The sequence below is a fragment of the Hyperoodon ampullatus genome, assembly GCF_949752795.1.
Source record: "Hyperoodon ampullatus genome assembly, chromosome: 2".
In the NCBI taxonomy this organism is placed as follows: Eukaryota; Metazoa; Chordata; class Mammalia; order Artiodactyla; family Ziphiidae; genus Hyperoodon; species Hyperoodon ampullatus.
In genome coordinates, this window is record NC_136915.1 from 156,572,288 (window position 1) to 156,596,678 (window position 24,391).

Consider the following 24,391-nt stretch of genomic DNA (forward strand, 5'->3'; position numbering starts at 1 on the left):
TTTTAAAAGGCGAAGTCAGTAATATTCGTAGAAAAAAATTTTTGCTATATTTTCCTTTCTATAAACTATTTTGAATTTAAATAAATCAGTTACTTCAAACTGAAATCTTCTATTACCACTTTTTAATGATGCATTTTGTGTAGCCATTAGTCACTTGTTCACAGGAAACGGTGAAATGGAAAATTTTTTAAAGAACATACATTTCTATCTTGTATGTTTTTGAGATAAGTGATTTAAAATATATGAAACCTGCAAAGGGAACAGAATTTTTAAAATATTTTTATTTTATTGGCGTATAGTTGATTTACAATGTTGTGTTAGTTTCAGGTGTACAGCAAAGTGATTCAGTTATACATATACATATACAGTTACACATATATTGATTCTTTTTTAGCTTCTTTTCTCACATAGGTTATCACAGAATATTGAGTAGAGCAAAGGGAACAGAATGTAAGTTAGTCGTATATATCAGTGAGTAAAGGAATGACTGCAGCCCCAACCAAGGAATCTATATGTGATGATGATGACCACTTCACATCCTTCCAGGCTTTTCAGTTGCTTGTTATATGGGTTTGGGCAGGGCTGGGTTTACATTTTTTTTCCCCTTCACAATGAGTGTACTAATAGGAATAGAAACCTGGCCAAAATTGCTGGGACACTATAACACTACTGTATGAATCCTTGAAAAGACTTAGGACCAAAGTATAGGGGTACAAAGGCTTAGACGTTCAGTGCCAGTGGTGTTTTAGCAATGTTTTTGTATGATAAAATTTTTATGTGTTGTTGATAGGATGAAATTTGAAAATTAAAGATACTGCATTACTCTTTAAAATGTTATAAAAATCACCATTCATAAGTAAAAGTAACTTGGCTTTCTTTCTGCCCTTTAGCCAAATTATAAGGAAAAATGATTCCCAATGGATATTTAATGTTTGAAGACGAAAATTTCATTGAGTCTTCTGTTGCCAAATTAAATGCCCTGAGGAAAAGTGGCCAGTTCTGTGATGTTCGACTTCAGGTATTTAAAACGTAATTGGAAACTTACAGAATTGATCTTTCATTACTAAAAAACCATATGTTCTTGGATTGGCTTGTTTTGTTTTTCGTAGGAGGCATTTAATGAAATAAGTTTAAAAAAGAATGATTTACCCAGAAATGTAAGATGAAGGATACGATGTAGTAATTAGCTAGAGAAATACATAGTCCACAATGCTTCTAATATTAATTCCTCACTTTGCAGGTCTGTGGCCATGAGATGTTAGCACACAGAGCAGTCCTGGCTTGCTGCAGTCCCTATTTATTTGAAATCTTTAATAATGATAGTGATCCTCACCGAGTTTCTCACGTTAAGTTTGATGATCTCAATCCGGAAGCTGTTGAAGTCTTGTTGAATTATGCCTACACTGCTCAGTAAGTTCTTGAAAGTACATCATATAACTAGAGAATGAAATTCCAAGTCCCTCTAAATTTATTTAAATTAAGTATCTGTGTTTCAAGGCCTTGGTATGATAAATGATAAAGAACCTTTTTTCTAATAGGTTGAAAGCCGATAAGGAATTAGTCAAAGACGTTTATTCTGCAGCAAAGAAGCTGAAGATGGACCGAGTGAAGCAGGTAGAGTAACAGAAGTAATATACAAGGAGTACTGTTACTAGGGGGTCTTATTTTATATGATTAGTGTGTACAATTTGTTATAAGACATCTGTTGGACTCAAGAACTTGAAAATGTCCCTTTTTTTCCCCTAGAGAACCGAATATTTATGTAATTTTAACTGTTTAGCCAGTGTAACACAGCAGGGTCACACTTCCTCTCAGATAATTCAAGCTACAATCTTGCTCTTTCAATAGTCTTCTCTGACAGGGTAAGTCTTGATTTTCTCAGTTAATCATATAACTCATATCCTTAATTCTCCGTTCTTCTACACTTCTCGGTTGTTCTTTAGAAGTATTCTTTCTAGAATTTAATGCCACTGAGAAGTGCTTAATAATTTACAGGAAAAAAGGCATTTAATCCTCTAATGTGGGAGTCAGAAAACTGCAGGCCTGAGGCCAGCTGCCTGCTTTTATAACATCTTATGGTAACATAGCTTTCATTTACATACGGTCTATGGCTGCTTTCCACCTGCTGTGACAGAGTTGAGAAGTGGTGAGAAAGTACGGCCCACAAGCCTAAAAACTTTCTGTCTGGCCCTTTGAGAAGAAGTTTGCTAACCCCCTCACTCTGCTTAAAAATCCTTTTGTGGTCATAGCACACGTCCCTCAGGTTAGAATTCCAGGCTCTCCCTAATATAGTTGCTGTTCTTCCAAAACTATTTCCTGATTGTCTTATCTTTTGTTCTGGCCAAACTAAATTGTTGCAGCATCTTCCCTAGTTTCTATGTGCATTCAGTGTCATCTCCCCTGTAGAGCCCCATTCAGATTACTGCCTTCATGAAGCCTGATCTATCATTCTAGTTGGAAATACTTGTCCGAACATTTCATGTGCATTTTCATAGCATTTCAGTTTGTTTCATTTTTCCTTAAGCATCCTATATATTTGAATGGCATTCTTTGATGTTTATCATTTGTATACATGTATTCTTCCTACTGTTAAACTTGTTCTAAGGCAGTGATTTTTGGTTAATCTTTATATATTCACATAGTACTTACACACTGAGTATTAAATATTTGTTAAATAAAATGTATGTAAATGTTGGCACTCGTGTATTTCTTTTCCAAGGTTTGTGGTGACTATTTACTATCTAGAATGGATGTTACCAGCTGCATCTCTTACCGAAATTTTGCAAGTTGTATGGGGGACTCCCGTTTGTTGAATAAGGTTGATGCTTATATTCAGGAGCATTTGTTACAAATTTCAGAAGAGGAAGAGTTTCTTAAACTTCCACGGCTAAAGGTAAAATCTATAAAGATGAAAGATGTAAAGGTTAAATAAAGAGGTACATACTACTTAGTTCCAGGAATGTAATCTTTCTTCATGTTTCAAGCAAGTGAGTAATGGTTATGAAAAAGACAATACATTGAAACCATATGGTTATTTTTAGCAGTGTAATGGTTTTCTGCCTACCAGTTTGTTTACTTTCTTTTCTTTTTCTTCTCTCTCTTTTTTTTTTTTTGGCTACTGGTTTCCTTAAAAATTAGAGTAAACGTATGGAGTGCAGTTGGGCATCTATGACCTCTTTATTATGAAATTGAGAATTAGAGGCTCAACACTGATCCATGTGTCTTTGTTCTTTCCCAACTCTAGTTGGAGGTAATGCTTGAAGATAATGTTTGCTTGCCCAGCAATGGCAAATTGTACACAAAGGTAATCAACTGGGTGCAGCGTAGCATCTGGGAGAATGGAGACAGTCTGGAAGAGCTGATGGAAGAGGTTAGTTTTAAAGTAAATGGGATTCAACAATTATTAAAAATTATTTTGCTATAACATGAAGGATTCCCTTTCACTTTTATTTTATAACCATGACCCTAAAGAATTTAAATTTTGCTATAGGTACCCCTAAGCTGAGAAACAGGGGGGGTGTCCAGGTGAGCTGAATGAACTGTTCAGTTTGGTCTTCTGCTTTTCTTTTTTTATTTCTTTGCTTATTATGTGCTGTTAACTTTCTTTAAAGTAGCATGTAATTTGCTTTAGAAATGGGAGGTGGTACTGAAATTTTCTGTAGATTCTTAATTTTTCTTCACAGGTTTTTGCTTTAAATTGACAAGTAGGTAAAAGCTTCTAATGGTTGTTCCTCCCCATTGATTTATCTCCCCATAGGTTTATTAACAAAACTAGGATACCCAAGACTGAAGAAACAAGAAGAATCCTCAAGTGTATTGACACGTAAAGAAGCAGCAGTCCTGCCCCAGTTCTCCTAAGAAAAATCCGCTGTGGGCAGAGAACGATGATGATTTAATGGTGTTTACTCCTTTACAGGATTCTTGTCTTTAAAGCTTTGTGTTTTTCAATGGTGTTGTTCATACATATAGTCACTCACTTGGGCTACTTTTTGAAAAATACGCAAGAAAAAAATTGATGGAGAAATGGTGGGAATTAAGCATGCAGATGGAACAGTGGAGTGACCTTGAGTTTATCCCTCCACTTAAGCCTTTCGGATTCACTAAAGACTTACCAACCTGTTAGGCCTTTAAAAACACAGTTATCATTATGCTCTAAAAAGGCTAACAGGTGATTTTAAAATTCTATATGTTTTCCCACTTGAAAATCAGATGCATTAGCCATATGTTTGCATCTGTTAAGGGAGGTGTCTCTGAAGCTTGTTTGAATTTTTGCACTTGTTTTTTATCTGTTTTTCTTGACATTGCTTGCGCAGGACAGAAATATGTTTATGCACATTAGACCACTTACTCTTCAAAGGTGTAAACCATATTCAGTATTTTATTATAAATATGTGTATTCTTTAAGAGCCTATATATTGTAGTAGTGCCTTTTTTTCTTAATGCTGTATCATAGAAGCTATGAAAAAACGAAGATTTCTTTCAAGCCACCCAAGCCAAGGACTCTTCAGCCAGTATTAGAAGATTCTGTATCTTATTTTTGTTTTTTACATTTTTACCACCATGACATGTATTTTCTTTACTTTGGGATCCTGCCAGAGTAAGATGTCAAGAAGCTCAAGAAGCACACTGGAGGTTACCTTGAGGCGTTTGTGTGATCTGCATACTAGTGGAGTAGCCATGGAGACAGTAGCCACATGGGTGTTCTGTTGCTGTTTTGCAGGTTCAAACCTTGTACTACTCAGCTGATCACAAGCTGCTTGATGGGAACCTACTAGATGGACAGGCTGAGGTGTTTGGCAGTGATGATGACCACATTCAGTTTGTGCAGGTACACATTGCACATCTGAGGTAACCTCAGGTTGAAATTTGATTAGAGCATTTTATAGCATACTGAGATTTTCCTTTAATAAAGGAAAGTGGAAGAGCTTCACTGGTATAACTGGACAGAAACACTTGTGGGAGAAAACAAGCATACCTTTCATACCATTACTACCATTTTTGCCACATAAAAAGAAATTAACAGAACAAAGTAGGAAATCCCACTTAAGATTTTTTTCTCAAATAGGATTTACAAGTAGTAAGAAAAAGGGCCAATAAGAGAAGATGAAGCAAAATAGAAATTATTTGTTATTTTGGTCAGATTATAAAAAATAGTTGTTTGTAATGGGAATAACTGTTAGACCCAATTTTTTTTAAAAAAATGTCAGGTATAAACTTTTTTAGTTTATGGATAAATAACAGAGAGAAAAGAATACAAAGAATAAATGTCACATAGTGAACCCACTGGTTTAAACACTACCTGGGTCAAGAAGAGACTTCTAGCATTCTGGAAGCCTTCCTCTTGCTGCCTTCCCAGTCACTGCCCTACACTACCCCAAAGGAAGCCATTATATCCCAACTTCTGAAGCATTAGATTAGTTTGCCTGTGTTTGAAATTTATGTAAATGGTTATACAATATGTATTCTTTTTGTTTGGCCTTTAGCTCAACATTGTATTTGTGAGGGATAACTATAAAGTAGGCTGAATCGACACAAGTTAATGGGTGTTTTCCTTTAATAATTAGACGGTAAATGATAGACTCAGAAATAACGTGTATGGTGATACTATCAGGTGTTCTGTATTTTCACAAAAAGCTTTTGGTGCTGAGTTAGTTGAGAATTTTGTTCATGTTTGTGCATTTTGAACACTGAGGATATTTTCCCTCTTATCTCTAAACATCTCTAAACTGTAAGTTAATGGTTTTTTAAAGTACTCTTTCAACAAGCAGTGGTTGAGTGCCTGATAAGTGGCAGGCCGTGGTGTTAGGTAAGAGGGCCCAAAAATGTGTAAGAGACAGTTTCTGCTTCCGGGACCTTACAGGAGTGGGTAAAACGGAACAGACGTATACGAATTACCTACGGAAGACATTAAGGGGAGGGTGGAACCAAAAGGAGAAAAACTAGGGAAATTTCACAAAGGAGGCAACATTTGAGCCATCTGAGGATGTGGAAGAGTTTGCATAGCAGATAGAGGTGTGTCAGATAGCAAAGGATACCTGTGAAAGGATGATACTGTTGGAATTGCAGGTCACATGACTGGGAGAGTAGGTAAATAACATCTGATCGGGGATCATACTTTATTCTACAAGTAGTGTGGGACTTTCAAAGAATTTTAGACAAAGGAGTGGAGTGATCTGAACAGATATATTTCACAACTTTAATAATAGTGAAAAACTGGACAAGAGTCCAACAGTAGGGGGATTGGTTAAATTATGGTATTTCCATACAGCAGAGATCTATATGTTCATTATCATATTTTAGACAGATAGTTAACTATCAGGTGGCAGTCTCTGGGTCGTGGGATTCCAGCTGATTTGAGGGGTTTTTTTGTTTGTTTGTTTTACTTTACTAAATGCATCGAACCCTTCTATTTTTATGACCAGGTACAGAGGGTAGATTAAAGCTTGTGAGACCAATTTGTAGACTATTACAAGCAGTAGTTCAGGTGAAAAGATGAGGGCTTGATCTAAGGACGAGAAGGGGAAAGGGTGGACTCTAGACATTTATAGTTGCAAAGGTCTTTAGTGATTGTTTAGATTAGGAAAATTAAGGAAACGAAGAATTTGAGGGTGAGTAGGACTCTGACCTGTGTGACTTATTCCAGGGAAGTGCCATGAATAGAGATGATGAAGTAAAAAGGATGAGGAAACACTAAGCTTCAGGAAGAGAAAAAGTTGAGAAGCTGCCATTGGAATCAAATTGTGTTGTACAAGCTAGCTAACATAGGAGAAGAAAGTTTGAAGGAGGACTAGATTGTTAACTGTGTCAGATCATCCTCTGGGAGGTCATGTAAAAGAAGATTAGGGATATCTCTTCTACATTGGTTTTAGGAAGCCACTTTCTAACCTTTAGTGGGTATAATTTCCAGAGAGTATTAAGGTTAAGAAACGCTTAGCTTGAGAAGTGATGGTGGCTGAAAAAGAAAGAGCTACCAGGGACCACCCCTTGGGGAGGTCAGCGGCAAAGAAAGTGTGGGCCAGTGGGTGGGCTGAGTGGGAGGAGTTGATAGGGTAAAGTTTGAAAATAAAGGAGAGTAAAGAATTAGGCTTGAAAATGTTCTGGAAGGAACATAAAAGAGTTAACCAGCATTTCTATAGAAGGCTGGTTAGTTACATAACACTAGGTAGTCTTCATTGTTACTGTGCTTTTTTTTCACATTTGATTTTCTCTCAATTAAAGCCATACATTAGAACAGTTTTCTTACTACGGTAAAAGCTCTTAAGCATCATCAACTTGTGTTACTTTGGATCCCTTCTTCCCACAGATTGGGATAGGGTTTTATGTACTTTGTAATTCCTAGTAGCACAGGACACACAGACTGTCATTGTATAAAAGAGTGGCTTTATACTCAGAATTCCTAATCCTTATTTTTCTTGCATTGCCTTAGGCAATGCATATTTTCTCTCTCATTTTCAGTATTTTTACCTATAAAATGGAGAGATATATTGCCCTTACTGGATTAAAAGAGACAGTGTGAATAAAGTGCCTAATATAACACCTAGGTACATAATAAATGTCTAAATGGAATGTAATTATAACCATTAGCATGGTACATTCTCTGCCTTTTCTCAGAATAGCCTACTTAAGCTATAACCACATTTGCTGAATTGCTTACACCAAACTTGATAGTTTTTTCACAGCTTCAAGTAGCTACCAAAATCTTTTTCTCTATTGTTTCATGGCCTTTTTCTTCCACTCGAAACAGAAATTTCCATTAGAGATTCTGTCTACCCATGAGGCTGTGGCCCTGGGGATCAAAATAAGTGGATGAGCAAACTTGGCCAGGTACTGAAGGTGGTACCTATTCATTCAGCAGGCAGTTCCTACCAGGGTAATCTTGACTCTTCTAATGCCATGTGATCATATCCTTTGGAAGTGTCAAGAGCTAAAGTAATTGGAAGAAAACCATCAAAGGGAACTCATACACGAGGGCACAATGTAATCTTCTTACAGTCATTTGAAAATTTGTAGCTTTGCCCATTTCTCCCTCTTTCATGTTCTCGTGTATTCGTTTAAAAATGTTTGGTTCTTTTAGTATTATTTCTTCATTAACCTCTGATTACCATTTTTACTTCTGTGTTTTGATGTAGTTTTACTTGTCTAGAAAACCACTCTATAATACCTTTAAGGGAATCCTAGAGAAATATACTTGTAAATATTTCTTGTAATTGCCACATTTTTTCCTGTAAAATAACTTTCAGAGAGATTGGATGGATATATATCTGCTAATATGAAGGATACCAGTACATACGATTTAGTTAAGTTTCACAGTTTCATGGAGATAGTGGGTTAAATGTATTCTCTCAGTTAATTCATGCTGTTTTAGATTTATAACATTTTGGAAGATTCTATACTTAATATAAAGACTATGTGGATTATGAAGGAGGAGGTTCCGTTTTTTCCTTTCTTGACTATTCTAATACTTGGCCCACAACATGTTTTTTTAATTGTTGAACTTTTTCTTGACCAGGGTAGGTGTAGTTGTTTCCTTATTAAGTGGAGATGGAAGAATGCCAGTGATGTGTGTCAGTCAGAAAGTGTTGTTTCGTGTTAAATCTAGGTGTGCTATAAATGTCATGCACAAGTGGAGGGTACTAAGGGTTTTCTCAGTGTTGTGGAATAGCTCAGGAGCAAAGGTACACCAGGTATGGTCTTTGGCTAGGTTTCTGTAGCTGCCTTTTGATTTTGCAGAAAAAGCCACCACGTGAGAATGGCCATAAGCAGATAAGTAGCAGTTCCATTGGATGTCTCTCTTCTCCAAATGCTACAATACAAAGCCCTAAGCACGAGTGGAAAATTGTTGCTTCGGAAAAGACTTCAAGTAAGTGTATTACACTTGTCAGATTGCCTTCAATTTATTTCTTTTTTAAGAAGGAGTTTTAAGTGGAACCATATAATACTTCTAAAGTGATTGAGGAAAAAACTCAGAAGCAACTAAATTTGAAAAAGAGTAGCAGGTCATCCCCTGTCTGGAATCTGTAGTCCAATTCAGGATCACACAGCAACCAAAAGTAATAAAAACTGCATCTTTAAACATGGAACTCTTGTGCTTACAGATAACACTTACTTGTGCCTGGCTGTGCTGGATGGTATTTTCTGTGTCATTTTCCTTCATGGGCGAAACAGCCCACAGAGCTCACCAACAAGTACTCCAAAACTCATTAAAAGTTTAAGCTTTGAGATGCAACCAGATGAGTTAATAGAAAAGCCCATGTCTCCTATGCAGTATGCACGATCTGGTCTGGGGACAGCAGAGATGAATGGCAAACTCATAGCTGCAGGTAAGAATAGAAGGATGAGTGACTTATCAGAAACCTTCAACTGGCTAAGCCTCTATAAGTGGACGTTTATGCTTGCTTGTGACATGCAAACTTTGGAAGACAGGGTTTGTTTAATATTCCTTCTTCTGTGGCATTCCACTTTACCACATTCTAAGAAGACAGAAATAAAAAGTCAATACTATAGTATTGCCGAGCCTTCAAGTTAATGTCTGTCTCTAATTCTTAAAAAACTGTGAAGTGGGTAATTGTTCTCTCCTAATTTTCAAGTCAAGACTAAGCAATTTACTTACACTCATAATTTTGTCATTCAGCTATTACAAGCACTTAGTTAAAACATCAACTAATGTGGTCTTATTAAGTTTGTGGACAAAGATTCTTTTTCTCATTTGTACAGATTACTTAAACCATTCTAGACCAGAAACCCTGGTCCAGTTTAATATTTTAAACATAACTCTTTGTGGTTCTTGTACCAGGTGGCTATAACAGAGAGGAGTGTCTTCGAACAGTTGAATGCTATGATCCACATACAGATCATTGGTCCTTTCTTGCTCCCATGAGGACACCAAGAGCCCGATTTCAAATGGCCGTACTCATGGTAAGTGCACTATATTGCAGGAAGAAGCAGCCCACGTTTAGCTTTTTCTAAGAACTTGAGAATGGCGGAAATATTAATCTCGCTTTTGGCATAGGGCCAGCTCTATGTGGTAGGTGGATCAAATGGCCACTCAGATGACCTGAGATGTGGAGAGATGTATGATCCAAACATAGATGACTGGACTCCTATTCCAGAATTGAGAACTAACCGTTGTAATGCAGGTAATACTTTTCTGCTGAGATCATCAGTATTTAAGTATGATAATTAAGTTATCAATTTATAACCTTATTTTATACTCACATAGGAGTGTGTGCTCTGAATGGGAAATTATACATCGTTGGTGGCTCAGATCCATATGGCCAAAAAGGACTGAAAAATTGTGATGTATTTGATCCTATAACAAAGTCATGGACAAGCTGTGCTCCTCTTAACATTCGTAAGTTGATTTTTTTTTTTTAAGTTTTTTTTTTTTTTAAGACCTCTGAATCAATGGTATGTGTAGTGCACACTTACAGTTTTGGGAGATAGAATAATAATTTTGGTTTGACTTGATTTTATAGGTAGACACCAGTCTGCAGTCTGTGAGCTTGGTGGTTATTTGTACATAATCGGAGGCGCAGAGTCTTGGAATTGTCTGAACACAGTAGAACGTTATAATCCTGAAAATAACACCTGGACTTTAATTGCATCCATGAACGTGGCTAGGCGAGGAGCTGGAGTGGCTGTTCTCGGCGGTGAGTGTTGGGATTTGGGAGAGTTGAGGAGTAGGTAGTAGCAAGAGTTTGTTCTAAAATTCCAAGAGAATGTCAGTGGTAACTATCCACTTGTATAATTAAGAATTCAGAACCAGCCTTTTCTGACACAGTGGGGATTGGTGGTTTGTCTTTTAGAAATGTCTTTTCTAATCACTCAGTACTGAATATATAACATAAATATATTAATTCATCTTCTTCCATAAATCATACTCATAATGCATCATCTTGGAATTTGAGTTTGTTTCTTTAGAGCAAGAATTTTTAAAAATTTGATTTGTAAAACAAAAGAGATGCAAATCATCTAAATCTAGTCTTTTCTAATTGTCTACTCCATGCCTAATATTTTTAGATTATTTTTAACAAGTGTTTGCAAATCATCACATATAGACACAGCTTTCTTTTCACATCCATTTTATGGATTTACATAATGTTTAATTACATAATTACAATAATGAATTCAGTTAGAATTGTTTTTAAAACAAAGCTTGTGGCTCAACTGGCAAGAGCCTAAGTGTGTAGGCATGCCAGTAAGTAGCCTACTGGCCTGCAACCCCTGGCCTACTATGAGCCTTGTCGGTTCTTTTATGGGTAAGTACATGGATGCAGGTAGGCTAAGTGACAGTCAGATGAGAAAATAATGAATTCGAGAATCACTAATAAGGTTTTCCTTAAGCTCCAGAGAATATTTAATGCTAACATTTTACTTGTCTGAAAATAATTTAACTATTAACTGTCCTGCATGTATATTTGAAAATAGTCATAGTTCAGTCTGTTTCCAAGAAGAAATTGGAAATGCCAAAATCATTTTATATAGTTGGAGAGCTCTAGAAAATGTTCAGTTATCTGAAACCTGCTTTCCTATAACTTACTTTGAATCTTAGTTCTTATGCACTGCACTAATAACAGAACTTCCAGTGCACAGAACTACTCTGGTTTGCCACTTACTAGTTGCATCTCTAGGCAAGTTGTCCAACTTCTTTGTTCATTATTTCTTCATCTGTGAAATGGCAGTAATAGAAACAACCACATAGAATTGTTGTGAGAATTGCACTGTAGTTAGATGGTGCCTCCCTTCCTTTAAATTGCCTGACGTAATACACACAAAGGGGTTCTTTTCAATTCTATTCCGTTTGTATCCCCAGCTTCTAGGGAGTGCTTACCACATTAGTAGGCATTCAGTAAATACTTTCTGACAGAATGAACAGGCTTTTCTACCAAGAACCACTGTTTTAGCAAAAGATCAATTTAAGGGTTTCTTTCTTAGCCTCTCTAGATTAACCTTGTCTCGTTTCTCTTTTAGGAAAACTGTTTGTAGGTGGTGGCTTTGATGGTTCTCATGCCATCAGTTGTGTGGAGATGTATGATCCAACTAGAAATGAATGGAAGATGATGGGAAACATGACTTCACCAAGGAGCAATGCTGGGATTGCAACTGTAGGGAACACCATTTATGCAGTGGGAGGATTTGATGGCAATGATTTTCTGAATACGGTGGAAGTCTATAACCTTGAGTCAAATGAGTGGAGCCCCTATACCAAGATTTTCCAGTTTTAACAAATTGAAGACCCTTTCAAACTAACAGGCTTAGTGATGTAATTGTGTTAGGTAGAGGTACACTTGTGAATAAGGAGGGTGGGTGGGTATAGATGTTGCTAACGGCAACACAAAGCTTTTGCATATTGCATATTATTAAACATGCTGTACATACTTTTTGTGTTTATTGGGAAAGGAATGCAAAGATGAAGGTCTGTTTTGTGTATTTTTAGGGCTACTTTGGTTATTTTAGTTTTTTGGAAGTTGATATTGTAAAAGAATAAACCAAGAATTGATTGGGCACATCATTTCAAGAAGTCCCCTCTCCTCCACATTTGTTTGCCAATTTGCACATTAAATGACTCTTCCCTCAAACGTGTATTATGGGGCAAGAGAGAGGTAGGGTTTTAAGATATAGGCAGTTGGGTTTTTTAAGGGCCCTTTTTCAATAACTGGAACACTCTATAACAAAGAGACTTATTTAACTAGATGACAATGACTATTTTTGTTTTTATTAAAAGAAAGCTTACATGCCTACCGAGGTTTAATCTTTTATGATGGCCTTTTTATAAATTTTTGTATTCTCAGCAGACTGCTTTACTTGTTGAAGTAAAATGTGGCAGGTTCAAATTACTGAAGCAGAGTGACAGTCTTAAAAGTATGCAGTGAGGTGTTTTACACGCCCAGAATGCAAGCTTCAGAGAGCTCTTGCCTCAGCTACAATTTTTTTTTTTTTTTTGAGAATGCAATACCAATGTTTATTGGAATGGAGTTGCTGAACAGTAACATGGCTGTGATTTTTATTTGATACACTGTTTTTAAATACTTTGACTTCTTGGGAGTATATTTTATATAGCAAAACACTCAATATTATATTAATAACAGTAAAGAACAGTGAAGTATTTTATCTTCTAAATAATTCCTATTTTTTATTTATCATTAAAAAAAACAATCCTAAATGGCAGCCCTCGATTGTAAAAAGAAAAAAAAAAAATTACCTTAAACTGTATTGGGTTTATGAATGCAGCCTTTATCAGAACTATGTTTTTGTTCAGTTTTCCTATTCATATGGATAAATACTGGTTGGGGTGGTGACTTGGTATCTAATGTGTAATGCTACACATATAACTTACGGTGCCAAAATTAGAACATCCTAATGCTTGCTGTTGATGCAAACATATTAAAGGTACTTTGCAGGAAATCCTTGCACCATGGGATTACTATCCAAATGTTGTTGTGTACTCATTCATTACTAAAAGTTTTGGGGGGAAATTTTTTTTTTCCAGTAAAAATGAGCTTAAGGTATTTGTGGGAAAATAGTTAACTGGCATCTTACATCTGAAATAAGGACTGATGTAAAGGGGGTTTTTTGGTTTTGTTTTGTTTTCTCTGGGAAGACAGAGGCACACAGGAATCTAATGAGCCACCTGGGACAACATGACTATCCACTGGCTAACCTGGGTGAGAAGAAAATTAGGTATTTTTTTACAAATGTTCCACTGGGACTTTGACACCTTATTTCACTCATCTATCCCACAGAGAACCAACAAGAAAGGAAATCAGTTCGTCTGGTGGCTGTGTAGTTCCTGTCACTGGTTTGGTTCTGGACTAAAACTGGGTTGGCAGATTTGAATTTGCCTAATACGATGAATATTTTTAAAATAGATCTGTATATGTTCTATTTATTTAGCACAAGGAAATAAAATTTTAGTGGGGGGAGTCAGTGTAAAGTCTTTGAAATCACTTCTCAATTCCTATGTAACATGCTTAATGCAATGATATGTGGGAATACTTTGGGTCAAAGTTTACCTATAGTACCATTGATGCCAAACAGGTAGTTTGGTAGCTAAAATTACGTTAAGTATGTTTTGAATATAAGAAGGTTTCATAAAGAAAAAAATAGTGCTCAGTGACCAGTTCTGTTTATCCACATTTAAGTTTTTTTTTTTTTTTTTTTTTTTTGAGGGAAGGAGAAAATGGCATAGCCTCAGCATTAATTAAAGAATTTTTTTTTTAAACCAGTATGGGTTTTGGAATAGTTTAGAAATGATATTGGTAATAACCCCTCTTGCAATCAACAGTAATAATGCACAAAACACACTAGACTAAATCCCTAAAAGAGTGGCAAAACTATAAAATACCTGTTTGAATTAACAAAACAATTGATTATACTCAAGCATAAATCACAATAAATTCTTTTATTGTGATTTTCAAGGATAGGGTTTTGATTTTTGGCTTCTAGTATGTCTTAAATACTTTACCATTTCAATGTTTTAGAATTCCTTACATAATCATATTTTAGGAAAAGACCTGGATTTGGGAATATAATTAGTGCTTAATATATTAGGTGTACACCCTATAATCCCTCCAGATCTCAGAATTCTTAACTTAAAACTGAAGTAGGCAAAGGAAAAAGTCTCTCTAGGACATTACTGTAATTCCAGAGTTGCCTTTAGAAGACTGAGTCACAGAAAACATGGTCTCTATAGTATTAGTCAATTTTTTGTACCCTACTTTGTTTCAAAAAAGGATTTGAAGAGTCTCTCATTGAGACTTAAGATACAGGGTAAATTAACTGAGTGAAAAAAGAGGAGGAAATACCAATATATGAATCGAATATATCAATCTCAAATACTTAGTAAGGCCAAGCCACAAATTTGGTCCTGTTAACAGGAGTCCTATTAAATAAATTATCTGAAGGTTAAAAAGCAATTACTGTGAAGCATCGGTTTTCTTAATAAGACCAGAAGTTTCTTAAGTCTTAAAAATGATAATGATACATTGAGCAGTAAGTAGAGTACATAAAGAGAGGGATGTACTCAAGTGCATATCATGGGTTCTTTAACTTACTGTTACTAGCACAATGGCCAATAAAGTACTTAGGCTTCACTGTTAGGAGCTCAATGCTCTGTTGGGGGTTTGAATAAGGGTGAGAAGCAAAAGCTCAGTTATTAAGCTGAGTATATACAGGGTTGATATCTTGTGGAAATACAAGATATTTGCTCAGAGAGAACAACAGGACTAATACAATTTTAGCCTGGAAAAAGGCACACAGAATACCAAACTTCAGTGAGCGAGAGACTGAAACTTCTTAAGAGATGAACTGAACTGTCCTGCAAGTTAAGAGTTGCCAAGTTTGAAGGCATCTATCAAATGTAATGGTGGTCATCCAATCAATAATTAACAGGGCCAGCTATCCATTAAGGCTACTCTCAAATCATAGTAAGATCTACCTTCTGCATTATGCAAGTGTTCTGTCTCTATCTTAACCAAAAGTGGTGCCAAATCCTTACAAGGTACAGGCTTGAAAGAAAACATAAGGGATTTGCATCCAGAGCTCTCTAAGCTCAATAAAACCAGTTTTCAAATGGGCAAAAGGTTTGGAACAAGACACTCCACCAAAGAAGATAAATGGAGTCAATAATAACATGAAAACATGCTTACTGTCATAGATTAGGAAAATGTAAATAGCAAAATGACAACTGGAGCTCTCAAATTGCTGGAGGAATTACAAAATTGTAAGGTCAGTTTGGAAAAAGTTTGACAGTTTTTTATAAAAAATATCCTATGACACATTAATCCCATTCCTAGGTATTTATCCAAGTGAAATGAAAACATGTTCTTACAGAAACCTGTGTATGAATATAGCAGCTTTACTCATAATCACCAAAAACTGAAAATTCAAATATCCTTCCAACTGGTGAATGGATGGAAGGGTACATCAATACAATGGACTACTACTCAGGAATAAAAACAGTGAAGTATTTATTGATAAAACAACATGGATGGATCCTCAGAAGCATCATGCTAAGTGAAAAGCCAGCTTCGAAAGCCTCCATTTGCATAGCATCCTGGAAAAGAGAGCTACATGGATAGCAGACACATCAATGGCTTCCTGAGATGGGAATGGGAGTTGGCTACAAAGGGGCACAAGGGAACTTCGAGGAGCAATGGAACTCATTACTTGAGTGTGCTGGTGATTATGTGATTGTGTTTGACAAAACTCAAAACTACAGTTTTACACTTGAAAAAGTTTTGTCTTTCTAGCTTAACCAAACCTTTAAAGGAAAAGCCTTTTTTAAATAGTCTAGGTGGGCTTCCCTGGTGACGCAGTGGTTGAGAGTCCGCCTGCCGATACAGGGGACGCGGGTTCGTGCCCCGGTCCGGGAAGATCCCACATGCCACGGAGCGGCTAGGCCCGTGAGCCATGGCCACTGAGCCTGCGTGTCCGGAGCCTGTGCTCCGCAATGGGAGAGGCCACAACAGTGAGAGGCCCACATACTGCAAAAAAATAAAAATTAAAAAATTTTAAAAACCTCTAGGACATGTCAATATTTTACCTGACTAGAAATCACATCAGGGAACCATTCATCCCCACTGGCCATGCAAGGGTTATGTACTGAGTTAATGTAGTTCAGCCGATAACAGTCTTATCAATAAGAGTTGCGAAGGCTAGGATATTGAATTTGGTTTGTAGTTAGGAACACTGAGCCATGTTGGTAGCTGAAATTTGAGTGTCTTATTGCCTTACCTTCTAGGTTCATAGCTGTAAATTCTGCTCAAGCTCATGGAGTTGCTTATTTTCACTGGAGTGGGGTTTTTTGTTGTTTGTTGGCAAAATAGCTTAAAGAGCCACCAACTGGGAGGGAGACTGGACTGTCAGTCCAATCTAAATCAGAAAAGGAGTATGGGTGGCAGCACTTCCTAAGTGGAAGATGCATTTCATTATTCAATAGTCAGGTGTATTCCCTCTAAGAAAAAGGTAACTTCACCCCAACTCACACGGTAGGGAGCTAAAAGGCTCTAATAGATAGGTGGGCGTGGGGAGATGTCACATCAGGAGTATGAACAATAAAAGCTAGGTTCTTAAGGGAGACCATGACACTAAATAATTGTGGATCAACCCTGAAAGAGTGAAAGAACTTATGTTTTAAGATGATGGCCAAAAGATCAAGGAAGTAAAGTTTCAGGTTTGTCTTGTGTCCCCTGTCTTTCATATGACAGGCAAAGACAATGATAGGAAAGTGAAATTACCTCATCTATGAAGTTCCAATCTGTGCAGTCCCAACTGCTCACTGCAGGTCCTAACAGGAGGACCCAGTAGGGCACAACAGACTCTAAGTCTTTAGCCAACTTTTCTTTGGCTCAGAGTGCTGGAAGAGCTGAGGCCTGGCTAAGCCAGAGGACGCTCCCTGGTCCCTTCCAGAAGGAAATGGACTATCTTGTGGAAGTAAGCTGGAAAAGCCTAGTGTAAAATGGTTCCAGGAACTTTGCTGTCAAAATCCTCAGGGATGCTTCTCAGGAAGTTATCACCAGCTCCTCACTAAGGCAAGACTTTATGTAGAGAGCCCTTGCCCTCATGTGACTTTTCCCATCAGTCCCTTCTGGCTCATGGCATGTTTATGAAGCTTCTGCCCAAAATATAATAGCTATGTATACTGAATGGAGATTTTAAAACCTGAAGTTCTAAAGATATGATAATTTCCCATGAAAACAAACTTATCAAGGTGGGGCTTAGGATCCTTATGTCAACTGAGTTACTCCAATCCAGAGGGGAGACCCAGAAAAGAAAGAGCAGGGGATGGGAGGAAAGGGATCCCTCAACTCCCACACTGTACTGTTAGAAAAAAAGTATAAATTAAAGTTTCAGGTAAGAAAAGAAGGCAACAAAAAGAAGAAAAAAACCCAAAAAACCCCTGACATTTCAAAGAAATAAACACTAAAAAAAATTTAAAGAATGTCTTCTAAAGATAAAAATAAGACTAGAAAGTTAAAACATTTTCACATATCAAAATAAATATTTAAAAAAGGTTGAAAATTGACAACGCACAAAGTGAAAGACACATAGATTAGGATAAAATTAAAATTCACATGTATAGGGTGAAATAGGTAGAAGTATTCAGATGATAGGAGTGAAAAGAAATTTCCTAAAAAGTATAACATATTGAAAAGATAAGAGACAAAAAAAAGGGAGGTAATGAAGCACAGCAGGGAGTTCCCTGGCGGTCCAGTGGTTAGGACTGTGCGCTTTCACTGCAGTGACCCACGGTTCAATCCCTAGTCAGGGAACTAAGATCCTGCAAGCTGCGACCAAAACAACAACAACAGCAACAAAAACAAAGCGGAGCAAAACTCAGTAACAACTAGAAGCAGCTGAGGGATAAAAGTCTGAAGAAATCTTTGGTAGGGGGAGGGGATGGAAAAGGAAAGAGGCAGACAGCAGAGGTGCTCTGGAAGCTTCTCCTTCTACCCAGGCTCATATCCCTGAGGGCACTTTGAGCCCCAGGAGGAGGTGTGGCTTTCTAAGCAAACAAAGCTCATTGGATCCTTCTTCCTGCTAGTGGGCATCCTGCAAAGTTCTCTTTCATTGGAGGTTCACTTTTATAATCATACCTGTATGCAGTTCAGAAACAAAATTTGGAAGTAAAATGAAAAGCAAAATCACTAAAAATAATTCGTTGCTTTTTTAAAAAAATAAATTAACATTTATAATAGAATGCCAAATTAGATTTAATCTAATGTATTAACAAAAGCATAATATACTTTAGTAAACAAGGATTTCCAACTTATGGTATAACTAAATAAGAAGTCAGTTAAACACCTGGTTTAGCCAGGGGCAAACATCAGCCACTGCTACCTGATAAATCCATGCTGTTTCACATTTAAGAGGACACTGAGCAGAGGGGTCTCCCTGTTTTTCCCATGAGAAATGCATTGAGAAGTGACAAGGCCAGGGAAGAAAAGAGGCTACTGTAGCAAGTTGGAGCTGAAGTCAAAATTCTACTTCCCTTACCTTGGGGGAAGTGGAAGGGATACGTATTACTTGATCAGGTCTACATGGAAGACAGTTTGATCATAAAACAGCCTAGGGGTAAGATTTCTCCTGTGGAATATGGTGAGCATGGTCATGTCCTAATTCTTTCTTGAGGTTTGGAAACGTCTCTGGTCACATACCCATATTTATTGTTGAGAGAGATGCTAACATTGTGTCCTGGGCCTTCCTCAGATGCCACAGTGGCTCTTGCCCTAAGATGACCAAAAAGATGGCTCTCCTTTCCTTAGACACACTGGCTCAGTATTAGGAGTAGAGGTAGGGAGGTAAAGTCAACTTCAGACGAGTTGAGTTCACAGTTTACCCACAATGGATGCATTAGAACCTCAATGAGATTGTCGGTAATAGGCAATCATCTTTTTGTATATATGAGACATTGACATTTGAGACATTTCTGGAGACATTTCTTGCAAGTCTCCCGGGTTTGGCACAAAAGGTTGAAAGCTACTCTGTTGTTCCTGAAGACAGATGCAGTTCCTTCTAAGTTACAAAATCAGCACTTAGGTTCTATAGTTGAGCATGTCTTCACACCATCCCCTGTTTTTGGCCTCCATATAGACGGAGGCATTGCACTGTTGCATGGTATGTTCCATCTCAACCAGCTGGTGGCATCCAATGGTTAACTTTTCCCTAGGGGATAAAGAAATTTTATATCACTACAAGACAGCTAGTCAGATAAATGAAAAAAATATTAAGACAACAGGAAAACACTGGGATTTGAAATACATTATTTGATATTTGAGAGCAAAAATGCCAAAGTTATGGATCCTTAGCCCAAACCAAACAACATAGGAGGATAAGCACTTAGCAGCACGGGTTCGCAGACAGTCAACATGGAGATGATTTTGGTGCAATTTCTTAATTCAGGAATAAAGGTGCCCATGGCAGACCCGCTGTCAACAAGAATGCTGTGGAGCAGATCACATATTTTTGTTTTCTTTGGCTTGGGAATTAGAGAACAGGTAAACTGGAGGATACTAAGAGGGTGCACCTCCAGACAGGGACAGACACTGGCGAGGGGATAGGAAGTTGACAGAGCTTCAACTCTTAAAGAGAATTGTCAAGATAGGTAACCTAGCCATTAACAAATGAATACTAGATAATTACTCTAAACCAGAGGTGGGGAAGCAGGGAGTAAAGGCCTGATACTTGCCATGACTACTCACAAGTTTATCTAAGATGAAGCCTGGCTGGACTCTCAAAAGCTGACAGGAGGCCTACAAGCTGTGAGGTCTTCAGGTTACTGGTTAGAGCACCAATCCATTATACATGGTGTCTATAGAGTTCAAATCTCATGGAAACCTATTTAAATCTACTGAGAGATGGTCTACATAAGTTCACGAAGAATACGCAGTACCCAGTACAGCATCTGGTATATAAGGTGTTCAAGAAATGGCAGTTATGAAAATTACACTGTTATGACTTCTTTGGCTTCTAAGATTGCTCTGAACCATGTCCAGAGTGTCGGGGAGGACTTCCAGCTACCTTTGCACACTGCCCCTCCTCTGCCCCTCCACCCTCACGGATCCCTTGATGTAGGGTACGAAGAAAAAAGAAGTCAATCAAGAGCTCAAGGACTAGGATGAGAGCTAGGAGCCGCAGCCAAGTAAATACACTGTATTTTGAGCAGCCTCACTGCCTGAAGACGTGTGGCTTCCCTGGGGCTGGATAAAACCTGACTTTTGGCTTTGTGTTACTCTAGTCCTGTTTCCTGTATTTGGAGTGCTTAAAATCAGTGTTATGTCGTTGCCAGTTCTTTACAACTGCTCAGAAAATGATTTTCCGAAGACCCTAAGAGGTCCAAAATTGGAGAGATGTAAAATGTCTTCTTATAAACTTGAAAATGAAATAAAAAGGGCAGGCCCCTATTCCTGTTCTTGGTTACTTATTCCACATGTGGAAGAAAATTCCTTTAGTAACTAGACTTTTAATCTATTTTGATGTCTTTTCTTTTTCTTCTCCTCTGATTTCCTCCTCTCAGAGTTAAGAGGAGAGCCCTATCCCCTCTCTTCATCCTAATGGCATTTGGTTTTATTTGTGGGAGTCAGCATTCTGACAATGGATTATCACCTACAGATTTTGTTTCCTGCATCAAGTTGTCATTGCTGGCTGAGGAAAGTACCAGATGTTTTTCATCACATGTGTTGGGTCTATACTAGACTATGAAGATAGGAATTCTTGAGTTCCTTTTCCCTGTGGATTATATGTAGAATGGCAGAATATTAGATATGGCAGAATATTAACACTTCTGTCTACCATTCTGTGGCATCCCCAATGAATCATCTCACCTTGGCTTTCACCTCTTGGTGATGAGGTATTTACAACTGAGAGAAAGGTCATTACATATTTTGATATCTCTTAATTGCTAGAAAGTTCTTCCTTTACATTGGGCCTTAAAAAAATACCTATCTGACCTGTCTGCCTAAATTAAAACAAAACAAAAAGTTGTTATCCTTATTTCTTCCAATAGTACAAATATTTTATGTCCCTTATAGTGACCCTATTTCTCTTTTCCAAACTGAACAATCCCAACTCCTAATCCTTTTTGGAACAAAGCTCGAGACTAGAGGTTGCTTCTAGTTCTGCAATTCTATATTGCTCATGAAACTTCTAGAGAACTGCCACTGTCTTTCTAAATTGTCCTATTATGAGTATCAAACTTAATTTGACCAAATCTCAGATGGGTCAAAATAACTGGAAATTTGATCAGATCAATTAAAAAATAATTCCAGTGGTTATCTGACTCATTTCCTTCGCTAGTTTTGTCAAAGTGGCATGGCAGTATTGAATTTAAGTGCCCTAACTCCAATATTTGATGCAGTTTTTCCAAAATCCTTTTTAGGTACAAGAAAAAAGTCTACAATGGATATCTGTTTTACAACTCTCTCAATGTTTATATACATTTGCAATGTGCATCTCAAATAAAGGAAAAATGGAATACAGTGTAGTGCATATAAAAACAGTATATAAACAGTTTCTGATTCAGAAGGTCTGGGCTGGAGCCTTAGAGTTTGCATTCCTTGCAAGTTCCCAGGTGGTGCTGACACTCGGGTCCAGGAACCACAGCTCTAATGTAATCTAGAAGATACTACCATGGAGCCAATTCCTGGAGTCAGAAAGCAGTAATCCCTGAAAGCACCTGCTGGAAGGAAAACAAAGCTGCGCCTGATACACATGCCTCAGGCGGCATATCATCTGGATACGCCAGGTACTTTATGGAGCTGATGTCACAAACTAATGTGCATTTCACATAGAAAAAATGACCTTAGAGACTTGTCTTGCAAACATGCCAGAACATTCTGTCAAACAAAGTGAATTAAATACTGTTCCTAACTTATTTCTCATATATGTAGAAGATATCACACAAGATATTTGTTTGACAATCTTGTTATAATTTACCATTCTGGATTTTCTGAGCAAACACCTCATCTGCTCAGGGTAAGCAGTGCTCAGACCCCACTGGCAAGAGCAAAAGCTATAACAAAGAACCTACAAACTGCAGAAGACAGAAAACACTGATTTATACATATAAACACCAAGGTTCTACTGTGTCATGGAATTCAACTTTTGATCAAAGCTACTACTTTCAATCTGAAACCTTAATTACTTGCTTTATCAGAACCTAAAAAATAGTTTTCTGTTCTTGAGCTACTTAATTTCCTCCCTATTGCAATAAATATGGTGTTGGGCACATCAATAGCCTCTTCCTTCACAAGGAACACTTTACAAATCAAAAAAAAGATTAGCAAATTCAGACAATCTAAGTAACTGTCTTTGCCAAGTTAAATCATTCTTCTATTTTCACCTCTGAGTCACAGGGAAACTCTGCTACCTCGTATCTATTGTGTTTGGCTCTGTGTCTAGTATAAACTACTGAAACAAAAAGAACCTCTGTCTTCTGGCAGCTTACGTGAGCTGTGGAGTACACCAGAGGCCAATATGGGAGGGAACATTCACTGAAGATATGGCAAATAATTTGAAAACAAACAACAGAGTAACAAATCTAAAAGCTAATAACCAAAAGCCCATTGAACAGCAATCCCCATTTTCCAATCCATTCAAGATATTAGATGTATTTGATTTCTCTTAAAACTCACACTTTTAGGATATAAGAGGGAGCTTATTAATTAATCATAATTCAAATCCCTGGCATAGTAAGTGGAAGGAAAACAAAGAAGAGAAAAAATGGGTACTACCACTTTAACTTTGAACATTCAAGCTTGACCCTCGCACCCCTCCCCCCTGCAAAAAACAAACAAAGAAACAAAAAATAAAAACCTCCAAAGTATTTAAACAGTAAGCTGAAGTCAAAATAATTTTAGACATTTGATTGAAACCATCCTGCAAGGGACTCTGCCCTCCAAGTTATATATGGTGAGCTTTCTACACCTTCAAAAGTATCACTAAGGTTGGAAGACATTATATTTTTGATACAAATCTCATTTTGATACAAATCCCTTTAAATGTGGGTTATTTGTAAAGATATATAAATAAGAGTACAACTGATTAATTGAGAGTCTGAATATCAGGGTAAAAAACCATTTTCACCCCCAGCTACAACAGATAATGCATGCCCCACTGGCTTCAGATTTTCTGAGAAAACTTATTTTAATCTAGTGAGTGAGTGAATTTTCATAGTTATGCTGCCTAGTAACAATCCTAGTGTCTTGATATCATCAAATATATTTATCAATCTAGAGTTTTACCAGTAGAAGCACCTTGATAATTAACTTTGTCACCATGTCTGCTCATACAATTTTATAGCTACACAAATGTATCTGCAAATTACAAATGACAAATAAACTGTGGTTTAGTAATACAGTGGCACATTACATAGCAGTGAAAATACCATCAGTTCTGTTACAGCTCTTGTTTAGAACACAAGAATTTGTTGCAACACCATTGATACATTGAGGAACAATCTGAGCACAACAAAAATTTCGTATTTTCTTAAACAGGATTTCAACAGTGAAAAATGCTAGATGAACAGAGAAAACTGCACCGCAGCTGAACCAAACTGCTTAGGAATACACACAATACACACATGCATGTACTTCAAATATGTACCAGTTACCTCAGCTTTACTCCTGTTATGAGCCACAACTATTCATATCTGGTGCTACACCCTTATATCCAATTTCAGATTCTACCCCATCACACTAATCCACAGGCTACAACCTTTCCTATGATCACATCCATAAGCAAACTTCACCTTCTTTTAAAGGTAAAGTGTTAGATTTATTTTAGGACTTATGTATTTTTTAACCATTTAACATGTGTAATACTGTGATACTATTTAGATTAGGTTCCTGTCTTTTTTTCAATGTCCCTTATTAAGTTGTTTTTTTTTTTTTTT

At 37.1% G+C, this 24,391-nt stretch overlaps 2 protein-coding genes across 2 annotated transcripts in view; one reads left to right on the plus strand and one right to left on the minus strand.

Moving 5' to 3' along the window:
- Positions 1 to 907: 907 nt before the first annotated feature.
- On the plus strand, positions 908 to 12,508 carry IVNS1ABP (influenza virus NS1A binding protein; the record flags this gene model as incomplete). The annotated part of the gene is given in 14 exon segments (XM_079698486.1): positions 908 to 1,018; positions 1,241 to 1,410; positions 1,539 to 1,614; positions 2,720 to 2,893; positions 3,245 to 3,370; positions 4,721 to 4,838; positions 4,841 to 4,848; positions 8,731 to 8,860; positions 9,096 to 9,320; positions 9,794 to 9,915; positions 10,010 to 10,136; positions 10,220 to 10,351; positions 10,476 to 10,649; positions 11,971 to 12,508. Coding segments are annotated over 14 exon segments (1,947 nt in total). The 3' UTR covers positions 12,225 to 12,508.
- Positions 12,509 to 19,535: 7,027 nt separating this feature from the next.
- Positions 19,536 to 24,391, minus strand: part of LOC307049107 (E3 ubiquitin-protein ligase RING2) — a gene marked incomplete at both ends in the record, with an annotated part of 167,266 nt that continues 162,410 nt past the window's right edge. The window contains one exon of the mRNA XM_079698484.1: positions 19,536 to 19,665. Within this exon, the coding sequence (XP_079554610.1) occupies positions 19,536 to 19,665 (130 nt within the window). The remainder of the gene's footprint in view (positions 19,666 to 24,391) is intronic.